Source organism: Vombatus ursinus, unplaced genomic scaffold (genome assembly GCF_900497805.2).
Source record: "Vombatus ursinus unplaced genomic scaffold, bare-nosed wombat genome assembly UNPS02005659.1, whole genome shotgun sequence".
NCBI lineage: Eukaryota > Metazoa > Chordata > Mammalia > Diprotodontia > Vombatidae > Vombatus > Vombatus ursinus.
Genome location: NW_020945437.1, coordinates 8,301,300 through 8,318,222, shown reverse-complemented (window position 1 = coordinate 8,318,222; position 16,923 = coordinate 8,301,300). Strand labels below are relative to the sequence as shown.

Genomic DNA, 16,923 nt, shown 5'->3' with positions numbered 1-16,923 from the left:
TCTTCTTCTTCTTCTTCTTCTTCTTCTTCTTCTTCTTCTTCTTCTTCCTCTTCCTCTTCCTCCTCCTCCTCCTCCTCCTCCTCCTCCTCCTCCTCCTTCTTCTTCTTCTTCTTCTTCTTCTTCTTCTTCTTCTTCTTCTTCTCCTGCCTTTTGGTGAGGCAATCGGGGTTAAGTTACTTACCCAGGGTCACACAGATAGTAACTGTCATGTGTTTGAGGTCAGCTTTGAACTCAAGTCCTCCTGATTCTGAGGCTGGAGCTCTACTCACTGCACCACCTAGCTGCCCCAGTTTACTGCTTTTTAAAGATAATTTTTGGCCTAAAAGTGGGAGAGCTGGGCACCTGTTTGATCTACCATGTGACCATGGTACCATAGTATATCAAGTTACAACTTAACTTTCTCTCCTATAGCTCCTACAGCTATGCAAAGTTTTGTGGAGGGGTGGGGAGGTTGACCTAAAGGTGTCAAGTCTCTTCTCTATTGCCAATGGCTTGAGCCCCAACCACCTGTGTCCTTTCTATACCCTGTTTCATTGTTAGAGATGAATTATTAGCACTCTCATTCCATTTAACCATTCACTTACAAATTGCTATTTACTTCAAAGATGTGGTATTAAGAAACATATAAGAATTTCCCACTCCCAACACCTTAGGGACATATTCTCATCAGTTCTGGGGTAAATAGGCTCAAAACTTAGTTCAGTTCCTACATAAACATTGGTTACACCAAGTTTATGTCCAATGGTAAATAATCCCTTGTCTTAGCTACCACTGGACTGAGGTCACAAAGTCATTCCTTTTGGTCATAACTTTTGGTTACTCCTTGTTCTGTAGGCATTGATGTTGCATTGGCTCTAGAATCCAGACTCTGAAATGGTAGGACACAGGGCACTCTCTGTACCTTTTGAAGCTTATGAGGTTAAAGACTCTGATGTCCTTCACCTAAAAGAACAAATACAACAGCTATGGGCTGGGACCCTTTCATAGGGCCATATAGCCTCTCCCTTTACAGCATGGTGTAATGCTATGGTTGAAACAGTCACACCACCAGGAACAGAGTAGTCCAAAGGACTAAGGCAAGAGCAAGATGGTAGAAGTGAGTCAGCTAAGGCTTTTTGAATGTCTCAGCCCACAAAGAACCTCCAGTTCATTATGTGGTGGCCAACTAGAGCCAGTTACAAAATGTCTATGTATATTGCACAGTTTCTTCAAGGCAATTCTCTTCCATATCTTGTGAGCAAGTTGATGGGGGTTTGTGCATGCTTCATTAGGAAGTCCATAAGCACTTATAAATGCTTTTTAAATTAATTAAGTTGAGTTAAACCAAATGACTGAATTTCTTTTGTTTCCAGTCACAAATGTCTTTGATGATCAATGTTTTAAAATATTCTTTTGATATATATTATAATTCTTAGTGAGATTAGGAGTATTAACAAAGAACAGAGATATCAATTTGCTGATCAGTGATGGGCATTTAGCAATTTATAAATAAAGCTCATATACTATAGTATTCATACAGTACATAAATATCCCGCTTATCTGGAAGTTACTTATCCAGCAGCTTCAGCTCTTTGGAAATAGAACACAGCTGGAAACCTGAAAGTAAAATAAGGTCTCTGAGCAGCCAGTATAGGTGACTTGTTCATTTTATACATTGGAGATCCCCCTTAGGGCCTTACTTAATAATAACTAATCTGTTATTTTAGATACAATACTAACAAACAGTTACTTGACTTTCCACTTCACAGAAGCTAATAATAAGCAATATAATTCAGAAAGATTTTTATCTAAAATGGTTAAAATGAGGTTTTCATTACTTCAAGAATAATACCTTAGTGTTTTAATGCTTGTAAAATGTTATCTGTGAAGCAGGGAGTGAAAATATTACTATACCTTTTATATAGATGAGGAAACTGAGGGTCAGAAAAGTTAAATATCTGGTCCGTGATCACACAACTCCTAAGTATTAACAGTGGAGATTCGATCCCCTTTAGACAATTTCTCATGTGTGGAATTCCTCATTTCCTGAGGATTTCGCACCATAGTTCAGGCTTCTTTGTAGTGCTTTAAGGAGCCTAGATATGGAAGAGGACAGAGGCCACCTAGTCCAGGACCCTCATTTTACAGCTTGGAGACTGAAGCTCAGGGAAGTGAATTTGTCCAAGATCATACTAATAATATGTGAACTGATGCTGAGTGAAGTGAGCAGAACCAGAACATTGTACATGGTAGCAGCAACATTGTGTGATGATTGATTTCGTTAGACTTAGCTCTTCTTAGCAATGCAAGGATCTAAGACTTAGAATTGTTCTAAGACAATTCCAAAAGACTCACGATGGAAAATGCTATCCACATCCAGAGAGAGAACTATGGAGTCTGAATGCAGATCAAAGCACTATTTTCTTTTTTGTTTTGTTTTGTTTTTCTTTCTCGTGGTTTTTCCCTTTTGTGTTCCAATCCTTCTCTCACATCATGACTAATATGGATAAATATGCTTAATATGATCGTACATATATAGCCTACGTCAGATTGCTTGCCATCTCGGGGAAGGGGAAGAAGCGGAGGGGGGAAATTTAGAATTCAAAATCTTATAAAAGTAAATGTTAAAAACTAATAATAAATATATTTTTTAAAAAAAGATCACACATAGTGATAAGCTACAAATCAGAGTTCTGTGACTCCAGAAGAACCACTTCTTTTGCCTAAACCACTTTGCTGCTTCTCATAAATAGGGCTTTTGTCACCTCTAATTTGATTCTGCATTTCAGTCCGTGAGGGCATTTAATAAGTAACAAACACTAACAGATGATATTTTATATTTTTCCTCACATTTTAGAAGTCTCTAATATCTGGGCAAATGTGTCAGAATTTGTGGAACGGCAGCTATCCGTGCGCAAGGTAGGCTTAACATTTTCATCATCTTCATGTTACTCACAGATGCAATAACAATTTGATACAGTAGTAAAAAAAAATCGTTCACAAACTATGGGTGGACTGGATTCATGTGGATTGCTGTTGTTTGTTATCGATTGGTCATGTCTCATTTGCTGTCCCTTATTGTTCCAGGGGGTCCAGATTCCAGGATTTGGAACCTTCACATTCGTAAGGCAAAGACTTGATGTGGGAAATAATAAGTTTATTCTACTTCAGAGGCCTGTGTTTGTGATAGCCGAGAAGTTTGCCCAAATGCATGGACTCAAACAAAACAAAATATTTACTCCTGGTAAATGTTTCTTAAGTTTAATTAAGCCAACCTCCTTAAAAGACACAGAGAAAAGCAAAAACTTGAAATGGCAAAATGTGATCAATATCTGCTTTGTTTGTCTCCTCCAACTTGCAGATTGTAACACCACTTATTCATTTAATCAGCAAACATTTAGTAAGCATCTACTGGGTATAGAGAACAGTGTGTTAGGTGTAATGGGGGAGACACAAATTTTAGAGAAGATGTGGTAGTTAATAGCTCTAGCTTACAGTCTGTTAGGTGATAAGATCACCACACAATTAACTATAACAACACAATGTTACAGAATAAGTGTATTAGGAAATTACCATGCCAAATGCCATATGGGGTCAGAGGACCTTTATTTTGTTGGGTGTATCAGAGATTGGGGCCCTATGGTAAATCAATGATATTTATAAATCTGCCCACAAATTTAAATATTAATATTGAAGATTGTAGGTATTGTCAATATTACCACCCCCCTTACTGGAGGGGTGGGAACTGATGAGAGTATATGATCCCCAATAGCCCCTCCTCTTGTGAATGGGTGTTGTGGATATTTGCTGGAGGGAATTATCTTTTCTACCAGGCACACCATTCCCAAAGGGTTTAACCTTCAAGTAAATTACAGTAGTTACCCCTTCTCCTTTCCCCAGCACTTGGGTACATGGTTGCCTCTGGACTAAGCCCTTTGATGGTTGGAAAATGGTGGTTAGCAGTTATTTCCCCTGTAAGAATCCTTCAGTAGAGCTGACATATTTGGGGACACTTGGTTTCCTCCAGATTACAGGGTGCATGGTCCTTTATTAATTTGTAGCTGGTAGTTTATTTCTCCTTCTACTGTGGTCAGTAAATCTTGCCTCTCTGTTCCAAGCTTTCTCAGTCATCCTTTCCAAAGTAACATTCTACATTGTGATTGGAGGTAAATATAAAGAGTCAAAGGACCTGGGTTTGAATCTTGGTTCTCCTACTTTTGGAAAAGTCACTTCTCTTCCCTGGGTCAGTCCCATATCATTAATTGCCTGGTAGGCATTTCAAAGCCAGTTATCTCATAGGCATCTCAAATTCTTCATGTCCAAAACTGAACTTATCTTTCCCTGAAAACCCACCCCTCTTCCAAGCTTCCCTATTTATTTATTTACTTATTTTATTTATGATACATCTACTATGTGCCAGGCTTTGTGCTAAGTACTGGTGATACAAAGAAAGGAAAAAAACAATCCCTGCTTTCAAGGAACACACAGTCATTTGGAGGAGACAACGTGTAAATTCTGAAACCACAGATGCTCCCCCAAGTAGCATGTTTGTGGGACACAGCTTTGATGGGCTCCCTGGATCTGTTCTCTCCCACAGCTCAACTGGACTCCACAGTTAGACTTGTTAGGTCTCCTCTATGCTGGGTGCAATGTTTCCTACTGGGGGAGTTGTCCTGTTTTAGGATACAATGCATTACCAATGGAATATGTAGAAAAACCTACTTTTCTCCATTTCACTCTATAAGAGTTGCAAGGGAAAAGGTAAAAAGTAATCCCTCTTCAGAGATGAATCCTTCCTCTATAAGCCTCTACTGTCAGAGATGGATCCTTCTCAACTGACAGAACTTCTATCTGAACTGGATTGCTTGCTTTTATTAAAAGGCTTAATTTTTTTTTTCAATGAACAAAAACCAATTTTCTCTCCCTTTAACCTCCCCACCCCATTGAACAGAACAAAAACAAAGTCTTTGTAATAAATATTCATAGTCAACTGAAACGAATTTCCGCCATGGGTGTGTCTATATAGCTTCCTGCATCCTTAGTCTACCAACTCTCTGTCAAAGAGTTTGGTAGCATGCTTCATTATTGATCCTTTGGAATTGTGGATGGTCATTGCATTAATCAGAGTTCTTAAGTCTTTCAAAGATAGTTTATCTTTATATTTTTGTTATTATAAAAATTGTTCTGATTTGGCTTACTTCACACAACATCAGTTAATACAAGTATTCCCAGGTTTTCCAAAAATCATCCCTTTCATAATTTCTTAGAGCACAATAGTATTCTACTACCTTCCTATACCATTATTTTTTCAATAATCCTCCAACTGATAAGTATCCCCTTAGTTCTAGTTCTTACTACCGCAAAAGAATAGCTATAAGTATTTTTGCCCATATGGGTCTTACTTTCTTCTTTAATCTCTTGGGGATAAGCCTAGTAGTTGTGTTGTTGGGTCCGAGGATATGTGCTGTTAAGTAACTTTTAATTCATAGTTCCAAATTGCTTTCCAGAATGGCTATTTTGCTGTCTTCCCTAGTGTTGAAAAATGTGGTTCAGAATTAAGAAATGAAAGAGCCCAATGTTTTGCCGATTACTAAGAAGACTTGTACACACACATCTATGTATATATGTATATATGTATATATGTATATGTATATACACACACACACGCACACACACATATTCACATATGTATATATACATGTATATATATGTATATATGCTTGGGATATAAAGACAAAATGAAATATTCTTGACTAAGTGACAGATATCATTAGGATGCTTGTATTTAAAAATTTTGCATGTATAATCCTTAAGAAGCATACTATTAAAAACTATAAAACATTTTGAATTATTAAACACGGCTTAGATAATTGTTTATGAGTATATGTGGTCTATATTCTAATTTTCTCTCCCATTTATTTTTTCCCCTACTAGGTGATATCCCAGTTGTTCAGCTTAACTTCGTCATGATATCCCTGGAGGGTCCTTTTAACAGGGATGTGGTGGAAGGATGTGTGAAAGAAACATTGCTCTTTTTATCTCGATCCATTTCTGTCAAACAAAATGTGGAGTTTATATTCAAGGGAATAGGGGTCCTCATGATTAGAGACAGCAAAGTGAAGATGAGGTTTTATAAGGACTTCCTGTGTGCCATGGATGGAAGTGGGAATCTGGTTAAAGCTCTTTCAAATGTAAATTGGTTTCTTCCTTCTTCTAAGTACCTCTCCCAAATGGTACCAGTGAATTGATGAATTATATAATGAATTCCCAATGAGTAGGGCACACCACTACTACCACTGTAGAGTGAGCTCCTACTCTTAAGCTCAAGTCGAGAGGATCATAGAATTTAGAGGTGGAAAGGACCTTAGAGGTCATCTAGTCTAATTCCCTCATTTTACAGGTGAATAAACTAAGACCCAAAGAACTTAAGTGACTTGACAAAGGTCACATGGGTAGCAAATAGCAGAACCCAGACTTGAATGCAGTGCTCTTATTCGCAATCCAGCCTTCTTGGCATTTCAGTCACGAAGGGCTCCTTTAGTGAGAACTTCCTTAAGGCTGTCCAATGGGTCTTTGCTTTATTAATTACTTAGTGGAGAGGCTTGTTGGGTAGGTAACTTTTGTTTAGGAACATAGAATTTGGAATTTGAAGTGACCAGTTTAGGCTTCTTATTTTGTAGATGAGGAAACTGAAGTTACGGAGATTTGATCATTGTTACATAAGTAATAAAAGTGGCAGAGCAAAGATCCAAACAAATTTCTAAGCTCCTACCTCAATGCTTTTTTCTTCTCACTATACCCATGAGCCATTGCCAACTGAAGATAAATCATAAATGAGGGAAAACCATACCTCATAGAATGATGCTAGTCAGGCCATTAGAGTCCAACTTCCTTATTTTACTGATGAAATTGAGACCCAGAGAAGTTCATTGGCTTAACCAAGGTCATATGTGTAGCAAGGATAAGGATCAGGATACCTAAGTGATATTCCTGGCTCTATCATGAACTAGGTTAGACACTTTGGACAAGTTTACTTCTTTCTAGGCCTCAGATTTTCTCACCTGGTAAATTTGGGGCTTGGATTATAAAGTCTCAAAAGTCCCTTCTGGCTCTGACATTTGATTATTAAGTCTAATGTAACATTAGACTGACATTTTTATTGATGATGTGAAAAAAGGCAAAGATAACATGCTCATCATATTTAAAAAAGACACAAGACTAGAAGAAATAATCATTGCATTGGAGGACAGTCAGGATCCAAAAGGAACTTGACATGTTAGAACAGGTGTTCTAGAGCAAGTGTTTATGACCCTTTGAGTTAGTCTGGTGAGTAATAGACATCTCAGAAGATTATTTTTAAATGCACCAAAAAACTAATGAACTCTTGGTCTTTGTTGGGCAGCTAGGTGGTATAGTGTATAGAGTACTGGCCCTGGAGTCAGGAGGACCCGAGTTCAAATCCAGCCTCAGACACTTGACACTTAACTAACTGTGTGACCCTGGGCAAGTCACTTAGCCTCATTGCTTAGCAAAAAACAAAACAAACAAACAAAAAAGAAACAAAAAGCAAAAAATATAGTAAGGGCTGCATTAAGAGATTCCTTGAATAGGGAGGTGGTAGTCCCCTTTCTTCAGAACTCATTGGGAGTACTGCGTTTGTTTATGGGCGCCATAGTTTAAGAAGTATATTGGTAAGCTGGAGACTGTTTAGAGGAGGGTGACCAGGATGGTGAAGGGCCTTGAATCCATATCATATGAGAATCAGTTGAAAAAACTGAGAATGTTTAGCTGGAAAAAAGAAGACTAAGGAGAACAATGGCATAGCTGTCTTCAAGTATTTCAATGGATGTCACGAAAGGGGATTAGAATGCAAATTTTTTAAAAAATTGTAAAAGATTTAAAAAAATTAGCAACTAGGCATGATTCAGTGACCTTTGTCTTTTAGTTTATTCTGCAACTTCTATAGCTACTGACTTCTATTAGGCTGTTAAAAACAATCTCAATCTTTATTTTCTGGGGCATAGATGAGCACTTTTTAACCTTTCACTGTCATTGTGGTACAGAGGCCTGGGACGACGGACTCAGTGATGTCTAACAGAGAGGGTACTGCACAGCATCCTTGTAGTGTGTTTGCTTTCCCAAGGTGAGTACACATCTCTAGTACACACACACACACACACACACACACACACGCACACACACACACACACACATCTACTCCATTTGCTCTGACCCCTTTGTTTTAATTTCAGGGAGATTGCTTTGACTGGCTAGGCTCTAACCCACCCTCATTATTCCCTTCCCAGCCTTAAAACCAAATTCCATCCAGTCCAGCTCAGATCTTTCCTGAGACTTGAACCTCAATATTGGCTGAGGAAGTGAAGGCTATAGCTGGTCTACAGAGATCAGGGAGAGAAGGGATAGTATGAGTAGTTATGAGGATCAAATGAAAAAAATGTACGTAAAGTGCTTTGCAAACCTTCCAACACTATTTTAGTTTTGGTTGTTATTGTCTTAGATTAAGAGAGGTACAATGTCTAGGTGATAGTCCCATTCTACTCTGTCCTAGGATACTCCAACACATCATTTAAGGAAGGCAAGCTAGAGAACTCATTGATAAGCTAAAGAACCCTCCAAAGGAAAGTAACCAAGATGGTGAATGGTCTCAAGACCATATCATAAGAGGATAGGTTGGAAGAACTGGATGTATCTGCCAGGGGTGGGGAGCAGCCTTGAGGCCATATGTGGCCCTCCCTCTAGATCCTCAACTACAGCCCTTTGACTGAATCCAAACTTCATAGAACAAATCCCCTTAATAAAAGAATTTGTTCTATAAAACTTGACTCAAGGCAAAAGACTGCACCGAAGGACCTAGAAGGCCACATGTGGCCTTGAGGCCACAGGTTCCCCACCCCTGAGTCTTGATACCCTTTACAGGAAGGCATCCGAGATGGTGAGGGCCTCAAGATGCTAGTGGACTTAGAAATGGATTTGTCAATCCACTGAAAAATGCTAATTTCATGTGTCAGTACATAAGTATTCTTCTTGAGTGATGCTGGCCCCAGACCTCACCGGGGGATGCCCCCCTCCCCAACATCCCCTGATCCAAAGGTAAATCTATTGCTGTGGTCACCAGCATGGTTCCACAGGACTCTTTACTTACGATTTTGTGCGTGTGTGTGTGTGTGTGTGTGTGTGTGTGTGTACATTTTTGAGCAGGTGTGATATGGTGGGGAGGAGAGGGCATGGTTTCTAACAGTGTTCTTTCTAGAAGGCTATGTATTCTTTTCCTAAAGCTACCTAGCAATCACCCATTTCCATAGTGTTCTTGTAGTTTCCAGTTATGCACCAAAAATGAAATAGAAAAGAGGAACAGGAGAACAGAAACTCCAAGTGAAAATTAAAAAAAAAAAAAAAGAAAAAATAGCTGTCTGTTTTTTGTAATAATAGTGTCTGTGACAGTAGAGTCATGCCCGTCATGGAGGGCAGCATTCTGTGCCAGGAGACAGAAAATGAAGCTTAATCCTAGTTTTGGTCTCTGTTTTGTCACAAAATAGCTATTTATTTGACCTTCTTAGGACTCAGTTTCCCCATCTGTAAAATGAGGGGTTGGACTAGATGATCTCAAAGGTCCCTTCTGTGTTCTAATATTGTTAATTCTGAGCTTTCATCCATCTTTGTGTACTGTGTTCTAATATTCTGTGTTAAAAGCATCTTTTCAGTTCTATATTCTTTGTTCTATGTTCTAATATTCTATATTCTAAGGTCCCTTCCAGTTCTGCGTCCAGTGTTCCAAAATTCTATTTTCTGAGTTTCCTTCTAGCTCGAACATTCTATGTTTGTGGTCTACCATTCTTTGTTTTAAAGTTTCTTCTAGCTCTAAAAATATTCTCTATTACGTTCTAGTATTTTGTATTCTAAAGTCCCTTCCAGCTGTGACATTCTGTGCTTCCTGATGTAGCCTCGTGGATCAGGTGGATTTTTAAAAGAGCAACAGTACTCAACCTTTCTAACGACTTTATTTTCAGTTTAAATTCCTATCTATCTGAGCAGTTTACAAGAGGTAAGGGGGCACACAGCCCTGTTCTGGGGCTCTCCATAGTAGATAGGTATATCTTTGGCTTACCTCTAGGATTGAGCCCAAGGATCAGGAAACCAAACCAGCTATAGAAACCATCGAAGAAGTTGAAGCGAGTGGCCCTCTGGAGTCCAAGAACAAAGACCAGGGAGAAAAAGAAGAAGTCAGAGGTACATGAATGATGTCTGTGTGCCTTCTGTTATTCCTTATCACTTGATATTGAAAGATATTACTGAGTGACTCTTGTATCTGCAGCAAATTAATTTTAATGCAGAATTCTGATAAGTCATTGTCTCCCTTCTCTCCAATGGGAACCTCTTTCTTTCACTTGCCTCTAGAAAGTAGCCTCTTGTCATACTCTTAGTCCCTTTTCAGGTCAAATGATTAAGAGGGAGAGAGAAGCATATCAGACACATCTTGCCTGTCTTTAGAGCTGAGCTGAGCACCCCTTCCTTTCCATGAAGAATTTCTGGTTCAGAGGTCAACGGATACAGTAATAGGGCAGAGGTTGTATCAGAAGTGGTCAAAGGCTAGCAAGATGACTGTGGAAAGGTTTTTGTTTTTTTGAAGAAGTATGTGAGGCAGTCTGATCTTACAGGAGGGAACTTTATAGCATTATAGAATGTCAAAGTAGTGTAACAACTGTGGAAGTTTTAAAAAGAGAATGTTTACTTCAGAAGGTGTACCACAAATATATATATATATATATATATATATATATGTATATGTATATACAAACACACTCCCCATACATGGCAGGCACAGTGTCTCTTTTCCCCTCTACCACCTCAGTCTTTGGGGAGGGGAAGGGAATTAGATGCATAATTTAGCTCAGTTCCCATAGAGCATAGTTTCAGGTTCAAGTCCAACCCTCCCCCCCCCAGTTTTGAGCCTCAGGCATTCTGGCTTCTCAGGACTTCTGCACCAGCCTTGAGTGGCTGTACTACCCTGTCTGCAATTGTGACTCCAACAGTACGATGGTTTGGACACCTGGTTCCACAAGGCGATCCTCCTACACCTAAAACTGAGGACAAATAACACAAAGCAGAAATAAACACCCCTAGGCAATTTCTTGGGTAAAAGAGGGAGAGCAGAGGAAGGGAGCATAGTATGCCTTCGGGCACAGCAGCCAGGAGCTCAGCTGAAAACATGACAGAAAAACTTAGTTGCCCTCTTTTTAAAGACACAGGCAGCCAATCAGAGGAGGTTACCCCATCCACGTGGTAGAGGTGCATTGTTGGCCTCCCTGTTAGCCAAATGAGGCACAGCCCTGGCTCACTTAAATCCAATTCTCTTGCAAGTCATGACATCACCTTCCTGGTGTCATGGTCTTCTTCCAGAATGAAGGACGAACAACAACAATCTAGCCAAATGAGGCATGTCCAAAAGCCTGGTTACAATAGGGAGGACCTCAGGATATGATAGCTGAAAAGGACCTTATAGAACACTAGGTCTTGAAGGGGCCTTAGAACATGGAATGTTAGAGCTGGCTAGCCCTAGAACATAGAATGTTAGAGCTGGAAACAACTTTCGAAGAGAAGATGTTAGTCGACAACGTGTTAGAACTGGAAGGAACCTTAGAGCATAGAATGTTAGAGCTGGAAGAAACCTTTAAGGTCTTTCAGTCCATGTTTTGTTGTTTTTGTTGTTGTTATGGACCTCTTAGGCAGTCTAGTGACACCTAAGGACCTCTTTTCAGAATAATGGTTTAAATGCATGAAATAAAATATATAGAATTGCAAGGGAAACCAATTGTATTGAAATACAGTTATCAAAATACATGAAAAAATTCACTAGACCCTGGGTTAAGAACACCTGCCTGCTTTAGTCCAACCCCAACTCCCTTATTTACAGATTAGATATTAGAGAAAAATGAGATCCAAAGAGACTGAATGGCTTGTTTAAGGCCACATAGCTGGTTAGTGATAGAGCTAAATCTAAAACCAAGGTCTCTTTGATAATAGACTCATTTCCCTTTGGACTACATCATAATGTACTTTTTTTTTTTGCCTTTTTGGTGAGGCAATCGGGGTCAAGTGACTTGCCCAGGGTCACACAGCTAGTAAGTGTCATGTATCTGAGGCAAGATTTGAACTCAGGTCCTCCTGACTCCAAGGCTAGAGCTCTATCTACTGTGCCACCTAGCTGCCCCATAATGTACTTAAGACTCTGGAAACCCTACGCAATTAACAAATGAATATACATATATATAGCAAATATATATACATACACACATGTATACATATCAAACAGGCCAAAAATATTTTTACATTACTCTTCTTCTTCCTTAGAGCACATTCAAATAAATGTTGAGCTCTTTAGATTCTAGTTCTGCAATGAAATTTAATGATTTACATAGTTTGGTAAGTTATGAACTATAAGTGTAGTGCCTGTGTGTATATAGATACAGACTCATATAAGCTCAGGCCAGGGCTGACCCTTGGCAAAATTGTTAAATAGACAGAATAATTGTCACGTAGATCCAAGTCATCTTTGGCTTCCTCCTTCTCATGTTGGTTCTACCTTTTCTGCTTCCTATCCCAATATCCAGAACCCCATAAGCTGCTCCCTGCCTCCATTGGGCTATCCATGATATCCCCATTACCCCATACTGGCATACCCAATTCTGCTGTCCTCATTTACTTGGATGCTTACCCTTGCCTCTCCTAATCTCCACATCCATTGTCAAACCAACTATCGCCTGGCCCCTTCACTATAGCCTTCCTGCATCATTGGCTATAATAATACTAAGGCATGCTATGATGTTAAAAGATGATAATAGTTTAGTGAGTTGTCTTGAGTTAAAATATTTGCTTTTTAACCTAAATTTTCTGGAACTTCAATGCCTTAATTCACTCAAAAGAGTATTCTATGGATGGGTTAGATGACCTCCAACATCCTTTTCAGCTCTTAGATTCTGTGATTATATAGTTGAAAATTTTAGGCAGAATAACTGGGAAAATGCAGGGAAAATTTTTTTGCCCTTTAGGTAGGTCCTGCCTGCCATAACTGGGCCTCTCATTCCCTGCCCTCCCTCCCTCTTTGTGTTTGTCAATATTTCTCTCATTTCTGAAACAGTAGTAAAGAAATGCTTTTTAGAAGATGTAAGAACTACAATTTTGGTTTTTCAGGAAGAGGATGAGAAGTGTTGCAATTTCATGATTCATTTGTCACCACTCTACCTAAGTTGCTTTTAAAATTAAACTTCTTTGTTCTCAGGTCAGGTAATACTAATGTAAGATTTAAAACTCCCTTCATCAGCTTTATTTTCTTCTTAAAAGTACCTCTAACTAGATGGTTGCATAAAAACCATAATCATTGTAGAGAATCTCCCTCTGTATTGGATGAAGAAAGGTTCTGTGACCTGCACTACTTTTATCAACTCAAACCCTGGCTCAGAAACCTTCCATGGCTTCCCATTGCCTGTACAACAAACATACAACAAAGATTTATGGGGATAAAGTCCAAACCTCCTTGTCGTTGAGTCATTTTTCAGCTGTGTCTGGCTCTCCATGACCCTTTTGGGGTTTTTCTTGGCAAAGATAGTAGAATGGTTTGCCATTTCCTTCTCCAGTCTTCGTTACTCTAGGCCTGGCCCTCTATCCACTGTACTACCTAGCCACCCCCAAACCTCCTTCCTTAGTGCTCCATAATCTCTAGCTCCTACTGCTTCCCTTATAGAAAGTTTCCACTTCAGTCAAACTTATCCACTCATTTATACTGCCATGGGTTGTGCTTTTTCTCACAACATTACTTTGATTAAATCCATTTTTATTTTAATTTTAAGTTCATATTCTCTTCCTCCCACCTCCCTCTTCCCCTTGCCTCTCCTCCTCCCCTAAGAAAGCAAAGAAAACAAAACCTGTTACATAGATATACAGTCCAGAAAAACGAATTCCCACCTCCTCATCTTGTTCCCTGCCAAATATGCCTCAATTTGCACTCCTAAGTCCCTCACCTCTCTTTCTGGAAGTGAGTAGCTTGCTTTATCATGAGTCCTATGAAATTACGGCTGGTCGTTGTGTCCACACCATGACTTTTCTTCCTGGAATGTATCCCTTCCCTGCTATGCACTGACTCAACAACCTACTTTTCCTTCAAGGCCCAATCCTACCTCCTCCAGGAAGCAATCTTTTCCTCCTCTCCTTTCATAACACTTAATATCTGTAGCACTCAATTGGCAGCCATATCTTCTTTTGTTAGGGCAGCTACATGGTGCATAGATAGAGCACCAGACCTGGAGTCAGGAAGACCTGAATTCAAGCCCAGCCTCAGACACTTACTAGCTATGTGACACTGGGCAAGTCATTTAACCCTGTTTGATTCAGTTTCCTCATCTGTAAAATGAGCTGGAGAAGGAAATGGCAAACCACTCCAGTATATTTGCCATCAGAACTCCAAATGAGGTCACAAAGAGTTGGACACAACTGAACAACAACAACAAATTTTCTTTCACAGCTTTGATCCATTACTATTATTTAGCTTATCATATACTCATATCTTATATTACCAACTAGATTATAAGCTCTTTGAGGGCAGCACTGTCTTGTAAATCTTTGAATTTCCTCCAGTGCCTTCAGTATAGTAGACACACAGTAATTATTTGCTGATTTACTATGATGGGTAAAAAAGAACAATTTAAGATGATGAGAGTGTCTTCCAGCCTCAGAATCCAGCATTCTACAAATTATGGAGTTTTTTTTACTTATGCAAGTATGAGTAGAAAATTAATATTCAAAATGCCTTTTAAAATCTGCTTCAGGGACTTCTATCTACTTTCTTTTATTCTTCATTTTACAGAGAACATTTCAGCCAAGAGGCTCCGGGCTAGGCAAGCTATCTCTCCTGTCAAAGTGACAGGCATCAACTTGATAGACAGAGTAGAGAAGAACAATCAGCTGAAGCCAGCTCCTGAAAGGTGAGTCATTCCCTAAGAGTCCTAAAGGGTTTGTTTTTTTTAAAAAACTGGCATTTCCCTAGTACACTTAAAGAATGAATCATTAAAAAAAAATCTAACATTTCACATGGCAGTAAGTAAGGTTAGGAGCATAATCTGTTGACAGCAACTGAGGTTAAGCCTTTGCTTTGTGACCTAATTTCATGTTTGGACCACATTTAGTCCTCCTTCCTGAGTATTTTTACTTAGGATAGTATTTATAATGGTCATGACTCCTCGTTGTGATGCTAGGTCAGGGGATCTCACTTCCTAACTTGGTCCAGGACTTCTGGACAAGGTGATATAAATAAAAGGACACCATTCTAAAGTAGAAAGAGTATCATATTTAGTAGGGGGACAGAAAATCTGGATTTGAGTCCTAGCTTTGCCATATATTAGATATGTGACCTGACCTGGACCATTTAATTCTACAGGTTTCTGTTTTCATTGATATAAAATGGATATAATACTTCTTTTTTTTTTTTTGGCTAGGCAATGGGGTTAAGTGGCTTGCCCAGGGTCACAGGATATAATACTTCTTGAATTACCTACCTTAAACAGCGGTTTGATTTAGTGTATTTAGAGTACTATGTAAAAAGCAAAGTCCTGTATATGAAGTTGTTATTATTTTTTGAGAGTTCAGGGTAGTACATTAATCAAACATTATTGACCATCAGCTATATGCCATCGTTTATGTAGTTGCCATGAGTAGCTGTGTGATATCTGTTTTATGAATAATCTGTAGTACTGATGATGCACTAATGATGGACCCCGAAAAGGTCCTGGCCTTTCCCGCAGGGTCTTGTCCCTGGCATTCTCCAGAGGCCTCTGGCCCATCCCAGTCAAAAATCCTTTCAACTGTGCTTTCGTTGTGGCCCTCTGACCCAGCCTAGTCTTTCATTGTTTGCCCCTGGCCCAACCCAGGCTCCTTACCACTCCTTAATCTCATCCAAATTTTCTCACAGTCTTTCTGTATAAAAATATCAATTGTACCCCCATTAAATTGTGCAGATTCTTAGAATCTGGCCGGCTTGTATTGGCATCACAAATACTGCAGACTCACTATTAATCTCCCCCACCCAACTGGTGTTATAATAAACTTGCTACTTGGACTGAAAGAAGGGTGGTCAAATTCTTTTGAGGATAACCCGCTCTGTGCACTTGCATTTTGGGATTCCTAGCACCCCTAGACTGCATCAGCAGTTATAGTTATAGACTGATTCTTCTCTGTTCGCAGAAATAATTAAACATGGAAGCAGTTGGAAGCCACTATGGTTTTGTGAGTAAGGGAGTGACATGATACTATCTGTGTTTCAGGAATATCACTGTAAGTCGTTTGGAGGATGACTTGGAGAAAGGAAAGATTTGAGACAGAGAGATCAGTTAGAAGGTTATATATTGCAATAATCCAGGATAAAGGCAAAAAAGACCTGAACTAGGTTAGTGGCCATTTAAGAAGGGGATAAGTGTGAGAGGTTGAATGAGCAAGGCTGGAAACCAAATAGTTCTGGAGGTTGAAGGAGAAGTGAAGGATTGAGAATGACTGTTTCAGAACCTGAAAGGTTGGTGGTACCTTTGACAAAAATAGGAAAGTTAGAAGAGGAGTGAGTTTTTCTGGGAAAGAATAATGAGTTTTGTTTTGTATATGCTTAGTGTGAGATCCCAAAAGGACATTCAGTTTGAGAAATCCAAAAGGCCACTGGAGTTGTGCTAGCTCAGGAGAGAAATTAGTCTCAGATAAATAGATCTGGAAGTCATCTGCCTATATGATAGTTGCACCCATCAAAGCTAAAAAGATGACTGAGAGATTCTAGATAGAAGAAAGAAGAGAACGAACCCAGGACAAAACCTCAAGGTATCCTCAGAGGTAGGGGATGGACATAGGTGATTTAGCAAAGAAAACTGAAAAGGAGTAGCTAGAAAGGGAGGA

At 39.3% G+C, this 16,923-nt stretch overlaps 1 protein-coding gene across 1 annotated transcript in view; it reads left to right on the top strand.

The window, feature by feature from the left end:
• The window catches only part of CCDC81 (coiled-coil domain containing 81), a 71,176-nt gene that overhangs the window by 23,215 nt on the left and 31,038 nt on the right, over positions 1–16,923 (top strand). Inside the window, exons 2-7 of the mRNA XM_027848295.1 lie at positions 2,837–2,898; positions 3,067–3,223; positions 5,914–6,170; positions 8,043–8,122; positions 10,112–10,227; positions 14,858–14,975. Coding sequence (XP_027704096.1) covers positions 2,837–2,898; positions 3,067–3,223; positions 5,914–6,170; positions 8,043–8,122; positions 10,112–10,227; positions 14,858–14,975 — 790 coding nt within the window. The remainder of the gene's footprint in view (positions 1–2,836; positions 2,899–3,066; positions 3,224–5,913; positions 6,171–8,042; positions 8,123–10,111; positions 10,228–14,857; positions 14,976–16,923) is intronic.